This window comes from Puma concolor, chromosome A2 (assembly GCF_028749965.1).
Source record: "Puma concolor isolate L17-30 chromosome A2, mPumCon1.1.hap2, whole genome shotgun sequence".
Taxonomy (NCBI): domain Eukaryota; kingdom Metazoa; phylum Chordata; class Mammalia; order Carnivora; family Felidae; genus Puma; species Puma concolor.
The window spans coordinates 165875079-165893525 of record NC_141668.1 but is presented as its reverse complement, the minus strand read 5'-3'; the positions used below and the strand labels follow the sequence as shown (position 1 = coordinate 165893525).

General features: G+C 62.5%; 1 protein-coding gene across 5 annotated transcripts; it reads right to left on the bottom strand.

Annotated features, from left to right (window-relative positions):
* Window positions 1-300: 300 nt before the first annotated feature.
* CAMSAP3 (calmodulin regulated spectrin associated protein family member 3) lies at window positions 301-14956 on the bottom strand. 5 transcript variants are annotated; one of them, XM_086699178.1, is made up of 19 exons: window positions 14717-14956; window positions 9128-9381; window positions 8671-8793; window positions 8496-8591; window positions 8291-8323; window positions 7353-7400; window positions 6963-7101; window positions 6213-6352; window positions 6035-6128; window positions 5907-5961; window positions 5692-5765; window positions 5370-5439; window positions 3836-5222; window positions 2472-2611; window positions 2093-2391; window positions 1510-1609; window positions 1138-1250; window positions 938-1056; window positions 301-832 (listed from the first exon to the last, which is right to left on the bottom strand). In XM_086699178.1, exons 1-19 carry the CDS (start codon window positions 14862-14864, stop codon window positions 527-529), a joined length of 3738 nt encoding a protein of 1245 aa, XP_086555304.1. In that variant the 5' UTR covers window positions 14865-14956; the 3' UTR covers window positions 301-526. The 5 variants fall into 5 exon arrangements, with proteins under 5 accessions (XP_086555304.1, XP_086555300.1, XP_086555301.1 ...); XM_086699174.1 differs by having other exon boundaries at window positions 3836-5273; window positions 14717-14955; XM_086699175.1 differs by lacking the exon at window positions 8291-8323 and having other exon boundaries at window positions 3836-5273; window positions 14717-14955.
* Window positions 14957-18447: the final 3491 nt, after the last annotated feature.

Genomic DNA, 18447 nt, shown 5'->3' with positions numbered 1-18447 from the left:
GGCCGAAATGGGGGCAGGCGGCTGGAGGAGAGAAGGTCAAGCTTAGCAGCTGGCCGCAGACCAAGTGCCAGGAGGGGCCAGTAACATCCGCACGGAGGAGGGAAGTGCAGTGAGCGGCGGGTGGGGAGGCCACGGGGAGAGGCTGGTCGAGAGGCAGCCAAGGAGCAGCCACGTGGGGCCTTGGCATGAGCCGCATCAGGGCTCTTGAGGCGGCAGGACATGGCGGGCGAGGCTGGAAAACCCCCTCAGAGAGGTCACTGGACGCCCCAGCCAGCCTCAGGGAGATGCCAGCACTCGAGCTCTTTCTAAATTATTTTATTCAAGAAGGTGGGGAGGACAGACAGGGGACTGAGCTGAGCCCTGAGTCCCTGAACCTCCCAGCTCAGCCCCCACAGCAGGACAGGACAGAAGTTAGGGGGTAGGGACTCCAGCCCTACCCAGACAAGGTTGGGGACAGACGAGACCCAGGAATGCCAACTGATTGTCCTCCAGGCTGTCCTCTGCCCTGGGAACCACCGGGACGAGGCTACTTGGGGGTGCTGCTGCCCTTCTTGGGGGTGGTGGGCTTCTTGCTCTGCCAGAGGTGGCCCTGGATGGTGAAGGCGTCTACACTCATGGACATGGTCTTGGCAGGGATCTGGGTAAAGCGCTTGCGGTCCGAGTTGTACTTGTAGATGCCCTCGACCATGGCGGGCGTGACTGTGCGGGGGCCGTAGCCGGCCAGCCTCGTCAGCTCCTCTGTCTCCCCGGACAGCGTGTAGAGGGCCCGGAACTGGCAGCTCGAGTCGCGGAAGAGGATCAGGAAGTGATTGGCCTTGCTCTTCTCAATTTCCTGGTCGGGTGGTGGAAGCGGTTCACCGGGGGTGGGGGGGTGGGGGGGTGGGCAGCAGGGCCCTGGCCCCAGCCCTCCCGCCCCCACTGCCAGCCCCAGGCTCACCTCCAGAATGCGGTTCTTCTGCGGTTCGTTCACCTTGCCCGCGAGGCAGCAGTGCGACAGGGCGTTGTGGATGATGAACTTGTTGGACTTGGCGCTGGGCTCCTTGTACAGCCGCGGACCTGGGGTGGGCAGGGTGGTCAGTGGGGGTGACGGGGCAGGCAGGGCCTGGCGGGGTGCTCGCGATCCCCAGCCCCACTTACCTGTGTACTCGGGCACCGACGCCGGGGACGAGGCGTTGCTACCGTTCTCCCAGTCGCGTTCCCGGCTACCAGGCAGGCGGCTTGGGGACATGAGGCCGGATGGGGATGGAGCCCTGTGGGGGGACAGGAAGGGATGGGGATGCACTCGGTAGTGGGTGAAGCCTTCCCATGCACAGAGGGACCGGGGAAGGGCCGAGCCCAGAACATGGCACAACAGGAGGCAGGCAGGTGCACCTGCCGGAGCCCTGCTCAAGTGCAGAGGACAGAGCCCCACTCGGCCTCGAATGTGTCCTCTAATCCCTTCGGCGGAAGAGAACACACAGACTCGGGGCACCTGAGACGCGGGCACCTGCCCACCCCGGCCAAACTCACCGAGACGTCGGCCTCTTCACGCCAAGATTATTGGGGGCCTCGTTGGCCACGGTTGACAGTGACAGGGTGGACTGAGAGTAGACTTTGCTGAGCCGGGAGCCTGGGAGAAGATGGCACGGAGTCATCCCCACCCAAAGCCCCTGGTGTCCCCAAATGCGGGGGGGGAGGACCTTACCTAGTAGGCTGTGGAGGGCACGTGGGGTCAGCCCTTCCCAAGACCCTCACCCTGTGCCTTCCAACTGAGACCTCCCCCTACCCACGGGGGCAGGAGCTGTGCCCAGCAGGCTGTGGGGAAACCCCCACTAGAAAGCTGTTGCCCCTGAACGTACCCGAGGGGGCCTCATCCACGAAACCCCGGAGACAACTCTGGGCCAGCTCTGCCCAACACGCCTTACCCCCACTGTAGCCCCCACATCCCTCTGGAAGTCTAAAGGGCATGGGCAAGGCCCCCGTCACCCCACGCACAGTCTTCCCCTCTCCCACATACTCAGGGGTGGGGGGGGGGCGCGGTCTCCACAGCCCTGGAAAAGGGCACTGAGCAGGCACCATCCCTGCGCCCCACCCCTCCCTACGGGCTCCTTACCCAGCAGGCCACGGGCAGGGCTTCGTGCCAAGGCCGAGTCGTCACAGCAACCGGAGCGCGGCCGGGGGCCCCTCCGCCCACCCCGGCCCGGCCCCCCGGTCCCCGCAGCCCGTGGCCGTAGCACTTTGTCAAGGTCGTCCATCAGCTTCAGCTGGGCCCGGCGTTCATACTCGAGCCGGGTGAACTCCCCCCTCCTGGGGCCCACCTCCTCCTCGACGGGGGCCCTGGCGGCAGGGGCCGGGGTCGCTGCAGGGGCTGGGGGGGCTGGGGGGCCCGGGGCCGCCTCCTCCTGGGCCAGCCTGCAGACCGAGAGTTATCAAGCGGTCAGACAGGCCGCGGGTTCGCGGGGGGCCGGGGGCCCGGGCAGCACTCCGCTCACCGGGCAGCCTCTTCCCTCCGCTGCTCCTTCTCGGCCTCCTGCCACTGCTTCCGCCGCCGAGCCTCCTCCGCCCGCCGCTGCTGCCGTTCCAGCAGGCTGGCCCGCTTTTGGGCCATCTCGTCCTCGGGCTTGTCTTCATCCTGGGGGCAGGCTCGGAGTCCGGCTGGCCGTCCCTCCCCTGGTACGTCCATCAACCCAGCCTGGCAACCACTCACCCACCCTTCCGATTTTGTAATTGGGCTGAGGGCGTCCCCTTGGCTCCTGCTTCGTGCAGAGTTCTACGTGCGGCACACGGACCAGAGTGGACCCGGGTGCTGTTCACACAGAGCACTTAACCCAGGGTGGGAGACGACCTGATACATCAGAAGCAGCTACCAGTCTGGGGCACCTGGGAGGCTCAGTGGGTTAAGCATCTGATTCTTGGTTCTGGCTCAGGTCATGATCTCACAGTTCATGAGTTTGAGCCCCCCATCAGGCTTTGCACTGACAGTGGGGAGCCTGCTTGGGATTCTCTCTCTCTCTCTCTCTGCCCCTCCCTCACTCTCCCTTCTCTCTCTCAAAATAAATAAAAAATATTAAGACAAAACAGCTACCAGTCTACAGGGCGGGATCTATCCCAGCCTGGGGGCACTAAGCAAGGCTTCTAGGAGAAGGTGACCAGGGAGAGAGAATGACAAGAAGGCGAGAGGTAAAGAGAGTATCCCAGGCAAGAGGGAACAGCAAATGCAAAAGCCCTGAGGCTAGAACAAGCCTAGCAGTCCTGGAATGGGGAGGCGGTGTGGCTGGGATGGGGGGGGGCGTGGCCTGGGAGGGTCAGAGGTGGGCAGAGCCTAAGGCCACGGAAGGACTTTTATTCTAAGAGCAAGAAGAGCTACCGAAGGGTTTAAACGGGATTGACAAGGTCCAGTTCATAGTAAAAAAAAAAAAATCTCTCTGGCTGCTCAGTTGAAGATGGCCAGGGATGGAGGGGTGGGGTGGACAGCAGAGGCCGTTCAAGATGCAGGTGCAGGTGTCCAGGTGAGAGCACCAGGCCAGGCTGGGGGTGCCGTGAGGATGGGGAACAGGGACCAGACATGGGAGAGCGGGGAGGGGAACCGGCAGGGCCGAGGTGGGCAGAGCATGAAGGAGAGCATGAGACAGAAGGAAGTGGAAGACCCCAGCCCTGCTTATCCGCCCGCCCCTGTCGTCTGTCACCCACCCGTCTGTCCACCCACGCCCACCCCGTCCATCTGTCTATCCACCCACCCACCCATCTGTCCATCTGGCCACGCCTACCTTGTCCTTGCCCACTCCCACCTGGCTCTCCGCCTCCACGCCTGTGCCCACCCACCCCGCCCCTTCCCCAACCTGCTTCGGCGACTCACCTTGTAGAAGAATCCCAGCCCGGGCCGGGGCTCTCCCTCCGAAGACGCCTCCTCCTCTAAGGAATCCTCAGCACCAGGGGGGCTCCCATCTCCCTCGTCCTCGGCCGTGGGCTCTTCCAGGCTGCCCAGTGGGATCTCGATGAGGCCAGGCCGGGCCGCGGGCTCCTCTGGAGGCGACCCCTCCGCCAGGAGGATAGAGGAACGGGTCTGCACGGGCACCTGGCTTGGCGAGAACTTGCGCAGGTGGGGGAGGCTGTCTACATCGTGGGGAGGCGTGAGCACTCTCGTCAGGGGAGCCAGCCGCAGCTCCGCCGGCCGTGCGTGTTTCGGGCTTCGGGGTGTCGGGCTGGGGCCGGGCCCGGGGCTGCGCCGGGCAGCCGGGGCGCGCCGAGCAGGGCTGGGAGATGCGGCTTTGGGACCCACCGTGGGACCAGGGATGACCCACGCGGCGGGCGGCGGGGCAGGCCCAGGGGCCTCGGGCGGAGCCAGGAGCCGCTGCTGCTGGTCCGTGAGCCTCTGCATGTCCCGCTGCAGCGAGCTCAGCGCGGCGCTTAACTTGCTGACCGCCCGGTTATAGTCCCCCAGCCCCTCGGGGGGCACTGGGCCCAGTTCGGGTGAGAAGGTCACTGCCTTGGGCCGTGGGGATGGCTCGCCCTGGCCCTCACCCGCCGGCCGCTCCCCACCGGGGACTGGGCCTGGCTCCGCCTCTGCCTCCGCTTCCCCTCCGGCCTCCCGAGGCTGCACCTGCAGGAAAGCGCTCTTGCCCAGTCGCTGGCGGTGCTTGGCAAAGATGGCCTCGATCCGTCGCTTCTGAGCCTCTATGGCCCGCCGTTTCTCCTCCAGCCGGGCTCCCAGCTCGCTCATCTCGGAGCTCAGGGCCTCTGGTGCCGCGGGGGTGGCCGTCGGGGACCCTGCCTCGGCCTCAGCCCTCACCAGCTGCTTCTTGCGTTCAGCAAAGCTGGTCATCTTCACTTCGGAGTTGTTGGCCGCTGGGGACGAAGCCGCCGCCTTCGGGGAGCCCTCGGATAGGGCCGACGGTTTCGACATCTCCGCCACCGTGCAGGGAGATGGTTTCAAGGGGGCCTCGGGGTGGGGCATGTAGGCGGGTGCTTTGGAGGCCCCCTCGAGTGGGTAGGAGGAAGCCAGCGGCAGTTTGGAGGGCCCCTCGGGGGAGTGGAGGTAGAAGCTGCCGTCGGCAGCCCCGTCTGGGAGCAGCCGGGGCTCGGCACTGTGGATGATCTGCAGGGCCTCCTCGATGGTAGGCAGGTCGCCAGGCTCCGGGGCTGGCTGCACGGGGGTCCGGGCTGGCACAGGGCGCGGGGGGCCCAGGCTGTCTGAGCTGACCGAGCGGAGTAGGACGGGGTCTCCCATGACGACATCCACGTCGCTGTCCAGGCCAAAGGGGGTGCTGAACGACACTGCCTGGGAGAGGGGACGGCTGGGCGGCAGGAGGGAGGGGTCAGCCCCTGGGACAAGCCCCGGCCCCACCCCTGCCCAGCCTGCTCCACCGGCCAGGCCCCTGAGACGCACTCACCTGAGCTGACGGTTCCAGGCCTTGCCGAGGGCCTCCATGTGGGACATGGACGGGGAGGACTTCAGTGAGCCTGGGGAGGGGTGGTAAGCGGTCATTCAGTGGCCACTACGGCGCTGGGCACCCTGGGTGGGGTCCGCCGGGGTGTGTCACTGATGGGCATTATGTGGACAGATAGCTGGGGGCCACTGTGGGGGTGAGTGTCACCACCGGGTCATTCAGGCGCCTGAGGGACCCAGTGGAAGGATCAGGAGGAGAGACAAAGTCAGCCGGGGGTAGTGGCTGCGTAGGGGTCTCCAGTGACAAGCTGTACCCCTGCCCTCACCTGTGGATCCACGGAGTGGGGACTGGGAGCCGCCGGGTGACAGGAGTGGGTGGCGGAAATTGAAGACAGGAGAACTGCGAAGAGATGCACGTCAGCCAAGGGCCCCTCCCTGCCCCGCCCCTGCTCACCTCTCCCAGGAGCCGAGAACAGAGAGCATCCCCTAGCCCTGTCACAGGGCCACGGCCACGGAGACTCACCCAGTGGGGAAACCATACCTGCAGCCACTGCTGTTCTGGGCGGAAGAGGCCTCTGTGGCCCGGGGGGAGGCCGCTGCAGCAGAGAGAGGAGGGTCAGGCAGGGCCTGGCCTCCCTACCCCGCCCCACACCCCGGGCCAGGCCTCACCATGACCATCAGGAAGGTCCTTAGCCTGCACGAAATCAGGTTTCAGCACCTCAAAGCACATGAACATCTCGGCGAGCAGCACCACCAGGTTGATCTGGAGGCAGAAGGCGGGGTCAGCCACTGGGACCCACGGCCCCGGACGCCAGCCTCGGCCCACGAGGCCTCGAGACGGCCTTACCTTGAGGGGCGGTGGGACATACAGCAGGTCCTCGAGGGACAGTGGGCAGCCACGAGGAAGGCGGGAGGCACAGAAATCCTGCACCAGCTGGAGGTTGTAGAGGCTGTCCGCCACAGACATGGGGTCCTTGAGGCACACCTCTGTGGGGACAGGATACCTGGGTCCCCAGCTCTATGCGGAGGAGGACGGGGCCCTGGGGAAGCGAGGGCCCAGCAGGCGACACGCACAGAGGCTCTCCTACGGGCCGGGCCTCAGGCCAGGTGCCCTTTACAAAGCGGATACTACAACGGGCTGTTCCTCCGGTCTCTGCAACTATTCCCAGCTGCCGGGAGAACTCGTCCCCCAGGAACTCAAGTCAGAAAGCTTCTCCTAACTACCTCGCCCTCCCTCAGAGCACCTAACGTCCAGAATGTTTTTCTGGATGAAGTTATTGTCTTTCTCTCCCACCCAGGATGTGAGCTGCCTGAGGTCAGGAGCATGTCCGTATTGTGCACCCTGGGTCTCCGGCACCTAAAACAGGATCTGGCACACAGCTTGCGTTCTATAAATATCTGCTGCAGGCGTGAATTCTAGGAAGCACAGAGAAGTTTAGACACTTGCGCAAGGTCACACAGCTAACGAGGGGAAGAAATGTTCAAACGCAGGCCCGCCAGTTCTGAAAGCTGCACTCCTAATCACCGCAGCACTCTGGGGCAGATGCCTGGGTGTCGAGCTCCCACGGACAGGTGCGGCCCAGGCCCACTCACTCACCCTCGAGTCGCAAGAGCTGGGGACAATAGCAGTGGATCGTGGCGGCCAGCGCGGCCCCACTCGCCAGATCCTGGAGGGTGGTCACGGTTGGAAAGCAGGGGGCACGTCGGGCCACAGCTCGGTCCTTGCGGTATCGGATCTGTGGGTGGGAGCCGGGTTAGGTCAGAGGTCAGGCCGGCCCCCGGGGCAGCGGTCATGCAGGCTGGGTGGGGAGGCCTGGGGTTTCCGCCGTGAGGGGGCGTGAAGCTGGGGGTCCCGGAGCCAGAGTGGGGCCAGCCTGGAGCAGGGGAAGGGCAGCAGCAAGAGGCAAAGGAACTGTCTGCGAGCAGCCAGGCCAGCAGCGAGGGCTGGGGCAGGACTCCTGGGACCCCGGGGCGGGGGATACATTACCATGGGGGGTTTGCTCCCCGACTCCTTCAAACAGAAGGCAATTGCGTGCTGGGGGGAGAGGAGCAGCCGTCAGCGGGGCGGGAGGGGCGCTGACTTGCTGGGCCCCCAAGCACACCTCTAGGGGAGGGGAGAGAGAGCCCTGACTCCTGTCACGAGCCCTGGCCGTCCAGCTCCCTGACTGCGCTCTGGCCGGCTTTGGGGACCCCAGCTCCTCCCAGCCTGGAGGGACCCCACACAGCCAGCCTCCCATGCAGGGAATCATCCCCCCCCCCCAAAAGACCCAGGCCCCAGCTCGGGGAGGGGTTGCGGAGGAAGCGGGGAGGCAGAAGGAGAGGAGCCCCCAACCCAGGCCACAGAGTGGAAGGAGGGAGGCTCCAGAGTGAGCAGAGGCGGGACTCGGTCCACCCGAAGCCCCCACTGGCAGTGGCCACTCGCCCCTTGTGTTTCAGGGATGGACGCCCCCTCCCACCCAAGCCAGGCTTGTCTGCAGGGAAACTGGAGTCTTAGGAAGGTTCTTCTACCTTCTTCTGGGTCTGGGGGCCTTCCTCTTGGCTAAGGGGTCAGGATCCACGTGCCTGATGGGCTAGGGACCCCCTCCAGGGGTGCCGGAAGTCTCCCGCCTCAGCAAAGATGAACGAGCCCAGAAGCTCTGCCCTCTTGATTACTGGGAGGAGAGGCTCATTCCCTCCCATCCCCCCCACCCCCACCCCTGCCTCCCCGGTCAGGTAACTGGGGAGTGATCTGCCTTCTCAGTTAACACGCTTCTCTTCTCTTGGTCTACGGAGAGGTTCCCTCTGTCCCCCAGGGCCGGGGTCCCATATCCTCTGCTCACAGCTGGGAGGAGGCAGGAGAGGGAGCGGACAGGCAGGCAGAACAGACAAGACAGACCAAGCGACAAGCGAGGCAGGCAGACGGGGCGGAGGAACAGCCCCACTTACAGGAACCAGCTTCCAGTACCAGCGTGTGGGGCACTGATGCCAGAGAGGCAGAGGGGAGAGCAGCGGAAGAGGCACAGGGGAGACGGCAGAAGAGAGAGAGAGTCACCTCCAGCCCCCCCCCCCCCAGTGCAGCCCTTCCCCTCCCACCCAGCCCTCCCTCCGACCGTCCTCGTGTCCGTCCATTCGTCCGTCGCCCTAGTCTCACCGAGGGCTGTGCGGGGGCCACCCCATCTGCAGGGGCCGCGGGAGAGGCTCTCTGGGCAGCTTCCTGCTCAGTCTTCTCCTGCAACCGCCGGATGGTCTGGGGAGTAGGGAGAGGTCAGCACTGTGCTCCCTGGGCAATGCCGGCCCCCAGCCCATGCCTGCCTGACCCCACCTACCGTGTCCACCCAGAAAAGGAGCTTGTGCTCCAAGCTGGCCAGGGCCAAGGGACCGGGCAGTGTCTTTGTCCACTCGAAGGCGAAGGCAACCATGAGGGCGTCAATGACAGCTAGGTGGGCTCCCTGTGCAGGGAAGGGCTCAAGGGTGAGACCACAGCGAGGGGTGGGGGTTCCCCTGGCCGCCTCTGAGGGAGAACCAGAGGAAGAACCTCGAGGTGTGTGGGGAGGGGCGTGAAGTAGGAGGGGCTTTGGGGATGAGCCAGGGTTAGTGGGTGGGGCTTCGGGGAAGGAGCCAGGGCAGGGGTCCGGGAAGAACCACTCCTGGTGGGCCCTGTCCTCAAGCGCCTCCTCAAGGACCAGGGTGGTGTCTCTGGGGAGGAGCCAGGCCTCGTGGGAGGAGCCTGGGGGAGGAGCCGCGTCTGGTGGGCGGGGCCTGACGGACCGGGGCGGGGCCTACCATGAGGATAGGCTGGTGCCTCAAGTCGGCCTCCTGCACGGGACGCTCGGGCAGCGCGGGCACCGTGCCCCTCCGCGCCAGCAGGGCCAGGAGCGCGGAGGGACTGGGGGGGGTCTCGAGCTGCGGCAGCACCTGGCGCCAGGCCCGGCAGTAGAGCTCGGCCGAGAGCAGCAGCCGTGTCACCGGGGGCTTCACGTGCTCCTGTGCGTACTGGTCGGTGTAGAAGGGCTCCCACAGCTCCGAGGGCACATGCTCTGCGGGGCGAGGGGGGTGACGGCGGGTCAGGGCCCAGGCATGCATCGGAGGACGGCACGGGACGGGGAGGCTAGGGGACCCGGGCGCGGGTGTGCGGGAGTTCGCCACAGGAAGGGGCTCCAGGCAGAGGGGCAAAGGCCAGGAGGTGGGACAGGCAGTGCCTGGGGGGTGGGGGAAGGGCAGTTCTGGAAGGGGAGAGGCCACCCGCGCCTTGTTGGGAGGGCGGTGGTCTTGCAGGCCCTCCAAGGAGAACAACAACGACGACAAGACAAGATCACTTAATCCATCTAACTCCCCGGGTGCCCTGCAGGCCTAGGAAGCAGCAGCCAGGGCACAAGTGGTAACTCCAGAAACTGAGGCACAGAGAACGAAAGCAACCTGCCTAAGGCCACACAGCTGGCCAGTGCCGGCACTGGGATTCAAACTCAGGCCTTTAGCAGCAAACCACCCCCCCCCCCAACCACACCCTCTGTCAGCTTGGAAGCAGGGGTGGGATGAACTGTGGAGTCGGGGGTCTGGCAGGCGGGCCAGGGAACCGGAAAGCTGGCCAGACTGCAGACCTTCTGAGGGGGGTGAACGGTCAGAACCTGGCGACTGAAGGGAGGAGGCGGGGGAGGGACAAGGAGGCGTCCAGGGGCCCATCAGGTGTGAGTGGGAAGGTGGAGGTACAGGCGGTGAGGCAGCAAAAGCGGAGCGTGAGGGGCCGGGGCTCTGGAGAGAGGTGAGATCACCTTGCAGAGGCGGCCACAAACCCCCTGAAGACGTTGAATGCGACGGGCAGGGCAGGGAGAGGCTTGAGGAAGCCCCATGTTGGGGGGGTGGGGGGGGGGGCACGGAACCCCAAGCAGGATCCATGGGTGGGGAACAGAAAGACCAGAGTAAGTCACCAGGACGATTCTCTGGGAGGGTCCAGGAGGAGGTGACTGAGGCCAGCCTAGGGGACCTGCCCTCGTGGGGGTCTTTCAGGGAGGCCCTAACTCTTACTCCAACCAGAACAGCTGTTTTGTCTACTGGGGTTCTATGTGTCTGAAATAACGGGAGGGGGCAGATTTCTACCGCTTAAAAGCATCGGCACGCAACACACCAGGCCTTTCTCACGCGCCTGTCTTCACAGCCAGGCTCCCCGGAGACCCCCTGCCCTCGCCTGTAAGGACCCAGGCTTCCTTGCCTTCACTCCACCCCGCCCCCTGAAGTCACACTTGACCTTCCCACGTAATGCTCCACCCCTGTGGATAGCTGTGTGCACTCTCCGGACAGACTTCTCCTTCCAACCTGCCCTCCCAGCTCCCAGCCTCCCCAAGGCCAGCAGCGGCCCTCCAACGCACGGTTGTGGGCTGTATCTCGCCTGGGCGCTCTGCCCAGCACCTCCTTGTTCCGGAAACCTTCCTCCCCCGGCATCTCCCCGCTTTCCATCTTTTTCTCTGTCCCGCCACTCAAGCCAGGCCTCTTCCCCTCGTGCCCCTTCAACGCCAGGTTCCTGACAGCTCGGTCGGAACAGCCCTGTAAGTGGACACGTGCACCCCCACCCCTGCCTGCCAGCCCGCCCGCCCAGTGATAGCTTCCGTGGCCATCTGAGCACTGCCACCTGCCGCAGCCCAGGCCGTGTGTCCCACTGCCCTCTGGGCATCTCCCATGATGCTCGGTACCTTGCTCCAAACCTGCTCCTTCTCTATCTACCCAACCCACACCCTGTTCCCCGTCTCCCCAGCCCCTGCTCATTTCCTGCTCCCACTGGCAAAATTAAACAAGTTTCTTTCCTGCAGGACTTGTCAGGGCCTTCAAGATGAAAACACGTGAGCTAGGGCTACCCAACAGCTCATGTTTATCAAGCGCTTCCTCTATACCTCTATACCGCACCACGGCCGGCACTTGGGGGTGGATAATTCTTTGTGTCTCACAGGGGGCGGGGTAGGCTGTCCGGTGCTTCAGGATGGTCAGCAGAGTCCCTGGTCTCTAGTTACAGAACGCCAGTAACACCCTCCTTCCCAAGCAGTGACAACCAAAAAGGTCTCTAGACACTATCAAAGGTCTCCTGGAAGGCAAAACCACCCCCGGGGTTCAGAGCCACCGCTCTCTACTAAAAATGTTTATTGATCATTTACCATCGGATAGTGCTGGCCGACAGAAATACAATTTGACCCGCATATGTAGTTTCAAATTATTTTCTAATGTTTATTCATTTTTAAGAGAGAGAGAGAGAAACAGAGCACGAGCAGGGGAGGGGCGGAGAGAGAGGGAGACACAGAATCCGAAGCAGGCTCCGGGCTCCGAGCTGTCAGCAACTCAAACTCATGCTCAAACTCATGAGCCACGAGATCATGACCGGAGCCCAAGTCAGACGCTCAACCGACGGAGCCACCCAGGCGCCCCAACCCACACATGTAGTTTTAAACTTTCTAGGAGCCACATTAAAAAGGTAGAAACGGGGGGCACCTGGGTGGCTCCGTCGATGAAGCGATCGACTTTGGCTCAGGTCATCATGATCTCACAGTTCGTGGATAAGAGCCCTGCATCGGGCTCCGTGCTAACAGTGCACGGCCTGCTTGGGATTCTCTCCCTCTCCCTCTGCCCCTCCCCAACTCGCGCTTTCTCTCTCTCAAAAATAAATAAATAAACTAAAAAAAAAAAAGAAATGGAGAATTACCTTAGTATATATTTAACACAATATATATCTGATACTATCATTTCAACAATCGACAGAGAAACATTAGTGAGGTATTTCACTTTTTTTTTTTTTTTTTGTATCAAGTCTTCAGAAGCCACTGTGTGTTTTTTACATTCATAGCACATCACGATGCACACCGGCCACCAGACCGGACCACGCAGCTCTACAGCGCCTCTGACATACACGGCCACCTCGTACGCGTTCGCTCGTGTAATCCTCACGACGCTTATTCTTCACCCCACTGTACAGATGAGAAGACCAAGGCCCAGAGAGCTAACTCGCCCAGGATCACACCGCTAATAAACATCCGAGCTGACGTGAACCCAGTTGCCCTACGGGTCAGAGTGACGTTCAGGCGTAAGGGACTTAGGTGGTGTCTCCCAAACTGGGTAGAGATGGCACCCTTTCTTATCTCTGAGCTTCGGTCCCACAGAGGCCACCTGCCGGCACTCGTGCCCAGCCTCCTTGCACCTGTGCCCCCAGGCTGCCAGAACCACCTCCCCCCACCCACCCACCATTCCCCAGGGGGCAACTGCATAGCTGATCTCATTTTGCCAGTCCCCAAACCCGGTCCGTGGCTCCCCAGCGCCCTCACATCCCCCCACCTCCCGACCACAGTTCAAGAGGCCCCCTGTCCCGCCAGCCTCTCTCATCTCCCCCTTCCCTGGGCCCCCACCCCACCACTGGGCCCCACACATTTTTCTCTGAGAACTCCCTGACGGGCCAACCCCCAGGCCTTTTCACACGTGGCCTCCCCCTGGCAAACTCCTATGCGTCCCTCAAGGTTCAAACTTTCCCTTCCCTCCCCTCCCCTCCTCGGCAGAGTTCGGGGCTTTCCTCCCCCAGCCCCGCTGCACGCCTCTACAACACAGACCTTATCACCCTAAGCAGCCGAGATCTGGTTTCGTGTCCCATCCCCCATTTTCCCAACTCCACCCCCATCGCTCTGTCCCGGCACCAGCCTGGCACCCAACAGGCATCGGTAAAAAGTCCCAGAGTTCGTGAACCAAGCAGAGCTCTGTGGCCCACTTCCCCCTCTGGGCCAGGCGTCCCACCTTCCTCAGCACCGTCTGTTTAGAAAAGGTGGGTACGAGGCCGACTGAACGTGACCCTCACCCTGACCCTCACCCTCGGGGAGGAGATCGCACAGTGCAGGGAGCTGGGTCAGGGAGAACAGGACTGGGTGAGTCGGGGCATCTCCTCAGGAGACCTCCCTTTCCTTTCTATGAAATGGGACGGCATTTTCTGCTCCATGATAATATTAATGTTATTAATAACAGTGCCACAACGGGTCACAGCAGCAGTGACAGCGAGTAGCTGTTTACCGGGCACTGTGCACCAGAACCAATCTGAGGTCCGCTGTCCAGCAACCTTGTGAGGAAGGTGCCGGGATCCCAGCCGCCCGAGCACTGCCCTGGCACTTAGTGGGTGCCCCACAGACATTTGCCAAACGGATAAATGAGTGAACATAAATGCCTTCTTACACACAGGGGAAACAGACGCTCAGAGGATTGACATAATTTCTCCATAACCCGGTGGAGCTGGGACTTAAGCCCACCTCTGATTCCCAAAGTCGAGCCTTCTAACCAAGGCCACATAACCCGGGACGGGAGAGGCTGGGGCAGACCCAGATCTCTGCCTACCAGCCCCCTTTCTTCCTCAAGCAGATCCTCAGGGAAAGGCAGGCCCCAGAGTGGACCCTGCATGGGAGGGTGTTGGGAGAAAGACACAGGCTTGGGCGGACCCAGGAGATGGGCAGCTGTCCCCGAGCCCCACACCCAGAACAGGTTGATCTGGGAAGGCCACTGAAGGGGTGGGGGGATGGGCTGTGCTCAGCAGGTGCCAAGACCAGTGGCCAGGCGGGTGGGAGAGCAGGCGTCCCCCTTAGGACGCCTGGGAAGGCCCAGACCTTAATTAACCCCGCCTGCCCCACAGCAGGCCCTGGCTCCCAGCTCTGGCCTGGGTGATGGGGTTGCCCTAAGGCCCTGACTTTGCCCACACGCGCCCTTGAATCCCGGGGACCCACCCGCACCCTCCCCCTTGGGTTGGCCTGACTTCCCCACACACGTGGGCCTAGGGGAGGGCTGGAGGCTCTGCCCCGGGTGGGAGAAGGCCTTACACCTGCGCCCCCACCCCCGCCGATCTCGGACAAGCCAATTCCCTTCTGGGCTCCCAGGCAAAATGGGGTAATAAGTCACAGCTGCCAGCCGCTGGCCGGGGCCATGGAGGCGAAAGAAGAGGCTCCCAGAGCTGCCCTCGCCGCCCGCAGCGCAGGGAGGGCTGACGCGGGGTGTGGGTTCGGCTGCGGGTCGGTGGGGGGGGGGGGGGGTCCTCGGGGGCGCGTGATGTGAATGTGTAAAGGGGGGGGTACGGCGTGCAAGGCCCGCCCGGGAGACCCCGCCCCGCTCACCTGGGCTCCCGGACGCCGGGGTCCCGGCGCGGATCTGGGCCGCCGCCGGCCCCACCCCCACCGCGCTCCCGCAGCCGGGCGGGCAAAGTCCACCGCCCGGGCCGAGCAGGAAGCCCGGAGGCCCGGCGCGGCGGGGCCCGAGCCCGGGCCCCCCCCCTCCACACCCGGCGGCCGGCGCTATTGTTCCCACGGCCCCGGCCTCCGCGGCCCGGCGCCCCGCCCCCCGCACCTGCCGCCCCTGCCGCCCCCGGCCCGGTACCTGCGCCCCCGAACGCGGCCCGCAGCACCCACGCCAGGCTGGCCGCCGCCTTGGCCCGCGAGAAATCGTACTGGTCCAGCGACTTGATCTCGGGCACCAGGAAGGTCCTCCTCAGCGGCCCGGGCCCGGGGGGCGCCGCCTCCACCATGGCGGCGCCGGGGCTGCGGGAGCCGGCTCCGCGCTCGCTCGGGCTGGGCTGCGCCGCGCTCGCACCCGGGCCGGGCCCGCCGCCGCCGCCGCCGCCGCCGAGCCAGGTGCGGCCGCTCGCGCTCGCGACGCAGCGTCGGCCCCGCCCCGGGGCGGAGCCCAGGTGCGCCCCGCCCCCGGCCCAGACCCCGACCCGGTCCTCCCCGCCCCCCTCCGGCTTCGCCTGGCCGCCTGCAGCGGGTGGGGCGGGCCCGGACTGCGGTGTTGGCGGGAGGCTGCGGAGGAGTGCGTGTGCGTGTGCGTGTGCGCGCGTGCGCTGGGGAGGACGAGGGACCCTCTGTTTGCGGATGTGTGTGCTGGCCCGAGCGTGTACGCTTGGATGTGAACATGAGCGTCCGTGCGTGGCTGCACCTGTGTCCGATGGCGAGTTGGGAGCGTAGAGAGCGTGTGTGTTTGTAGCCGTGTGTGCGTCTCCGAACGCATTCGGGTGGTGAACGCGCGAATTTTAGGGTGTCTGCGTGTGCTCTCTGGGTGGGCGTGTGACAGCACCTGTGTGTGTGTGTATGCGTGTGCGTCCGTGTTTTTCATGTGTGTGCAAGGATCGTATGGTGTAGGTGTCGGTGTCCAGAGGATATAGTGGTGGCGAGTGTGCGTGTGCATTTGGGTTTTGTCAGTGGATTTGTGAGTGTACGTGTTTGTGAGCATCTAAGGATGTTTTGTATAAGGATGTGATCGGTGTCCATGAAGGAGCACGCGAGAGAAATTGTTTGAGAGCAGGTGTATTTATGCAGGAGTGTGTTTACTTATATCTATGGATGGGGCTAATGGCAGTTACTGGGGACACTTGCAAATGTCTGAGCCCTTTTTGTGGATATTTGTTTAATATTTGCTTGTGTCAGGGCGCCTGGGTGGCTCAGTTGGTTAAGCTCTGACTTCGGCTCAGGTCACGATCTCATGGTTCGTGAGTTCAAGCCCCGCGTCGGGCTCTGTGCTGACAGCTCGGAGCCTGGAGCCTGCTTGGGATTCTGTGTCTCCTTCTCTCTCTGCCCCTCCCCTGCTCGTGCTCGCTCTCTCTCTCTCTCTCAAAAATAAATAAATATTTAACAATTTTTTTAATTGCTGTGTATCCCATTGTGTTTTTGTGTCAACACATCTGCCACGTGCCTCTCAGCTGTGTCTAATTGTGAACGTAGAATCGTGTGTTAAGTCTTTGCAGACCTGTATATCCGCGGTGTGCATAACCGGGTGTGATCACATGTGTATAGTAAGTGCACATACGTATCTGGGTTTGTATGTTATCTTTTCACAGGAGTGTTGACATGTATGACTTTCTGCGTGTTTTTGTGTGAAGCTGGTGTTTACATTTGAAGTTTGGGACGTTTGCACGGATCTGTGTGGAAGCATGAGTGTGTCAGAGTGTCCATGGGTATCTCTTGTCTGAATGCAAATTGAGTATCTGAGCTTCCCTCTTTGCGTGCAGGTACATGTGCGCCTGGTGGCAAATCGAAGACTGTAGTGTGTGTGTAGCTATGCACACGCAATAAGTTAGGTTTTTCACATTTTTTAAAATTTATTATTGAGAGAGCATGAGCATGGGAGGGGCAGAGAGAGGGAGAGACACAGAATCCGAAGCGGGCTCCAGGCTCCGAGCCGTCAGCACAGAGCCCGACGCGGGGCTCGAACCCACGAACTGCGAGATCATGACCTGAGCTGAAGTCAGACGCTCAACCGACTGAGCCACCCAGGCGCCCCAAGAAGTTGGGTTTTGAATGGCTCTGTGAGTGTGTAAGGGTATGTGTGTGTACCTAGATGCAACTGAGTGCCATATGTAAGTGAGGCTGGGTGGGTGAATCCCATGTAAGGGAATGTAAATGTGAGTTTCTGCATTCACAACTATAGAGGGAGTTTCATTCAACACACACACCTATACACACACACACAGCAATCGGGGGGCTCTTGACTCTGTAAAAAGCACAATAGCGAGTCAGTTTCCTGAGACAGCCCCCCTCTCAGGCTCAGATGGTCCCCAAAGCCTATTCTTTGTAGAAATTCCTGGGGCCCCTTAACATACATTGCACAGGTGTGTTTGAGGCATGGGTCTCATGGTCCAGAGCATGTGACTGGAGAGGGGGTGGGTGTGCCCAAGGGAGGGGAGCTGGGGCGTCGGCCCTCCTGTCTGGATGTGCCCGTGCAGGAGTGGGTGTGGGTGCACAAAGGGGCCAGTGTGCGTGTGTTTTCGTGCAGGTGTTGATATGCACGATGCACGTGTCTCGGCTCCTGTCCCAGGCCCCCTGAATGACCTGGACATGTCCTTTCCCCACCGGGCCTTGGTCTCCCCATTGGTGGGTGGCACTGCCGGGGGCTCCGGGGCTCCTGGCATCGGGAGGTGCCCGGGAAGGGAAGGGCACACCGTCACGGGGTGCCACTCCCATGAGCATGGCACGTCCCGCTGGCTCACACGCGTGTTTGCTTTTCTGGGAAGGTTCTCATGACCTCTGTGGACCCCAAGGACAAACATGAGCTGGGACACACTCCTGGGGATGCTCTGTAAACACACATGCACAAGGTTCCCGCCCCGGGAGGGAACCCGCAGGCCCTCGCCTGTCCTGGACTGGAGGGCCTGGGGGAGTCTGCTGGTGTCAGAGTAGGAACTGGGCACGGTGCCCCCCCCCTCGGGCGCCAGGGGCCTCCTCAGGCCCAGCCCCCACACTGGGCCAACTGGAACTCCTGGCTGGGCTAGACTGCCCCACCCACACACAGCCGGCTGGAACCGAGGTCCCACCTGCCCCTGAGGGCCAGTTCCTGGGGCCCACGCAGCTCCAGACACACTGGCTCCCCTGTGAGCAGGTGGCCTCCTCCCCTTAGACCCCCCTCCGGCCCTCCCCAAGCCCTTGCCTACCACCTCCTCCCTCACCTGGGGCTTCCTTTGGTTCTCACACCTCCTAACTCATCAGACAGGCTCTGGTTATGAAGCTGGAGGTGGGGATGACTTAGAAGGTTCATAGGTCGGAATTCAGGACTAGGTTTTGGGGAAGTGTATGAAGCCCCCAAAACTCATCCGCAAAATTCTGGGTATGTGTGCACTTTGGGGATCGTATCAACAGGTAACAGTTTTTCAGGCTATTTTATACCCAGCACGATCTCATTTAATTCTTACAACATCCCGAGCGTAATGAGTATTAGACCCATTTTGCCGACAGAAAAATTGAGGCCGAGGGCCCCAAAATGACACAGCTACGAGAATGAAGGAGGCTTTGAGCCCAAGGCACCTGGATTCACCCACTGAACCACCATGCTGCCTTTCCGTTCTGAGGCTGGGCTACCTTCCCTAATCGTTCGTCACCCTCAGATGGGGTTGGATGAAGCCCGAGGCTGGGGGGCCTCCGAGCAGAGGAAGGTTGGGGTCTCCCCTCACTACCTCTCATCCACGGTGAACTATAGTGATGGGGATTCAAGTCTGGCCACTGATTTTGTCTACCCGCCCACACAGTGTCCCATGGCCGCCTTTCTGAAGTTTGGCCTCAGTAGAGGGAGATTCTTCTCGGACTCCCCCTATCCAGGGATCTCAGGGAGATAATTCTGAA

Bases quoted from the DNA above. Each gene is read 5' to 3' on its own strand.
- CAMSAP3 (XM_086699174.1), bottom strand. From the start codon at position 14,864: ATGGTGGAGGCGGCGCCCCCCGGGCCCGGGCCGCTGAGGAGGACCTTC. The intron at 8,592-8,670 runs GTAGGTGGGGTC...CCTACTCCCCAG, and splicing joins TCCTTTTCTGGGTGGACACG to ACCATCCGGCGGTTGCAGGA. The intron at 833-937 runs GTGAGCCTGGGG...CCACCCGACCAG, and splicing joins AGAAGAACCGCATTCTGGAG to GAAATTGAGAAGAGCAAGGC.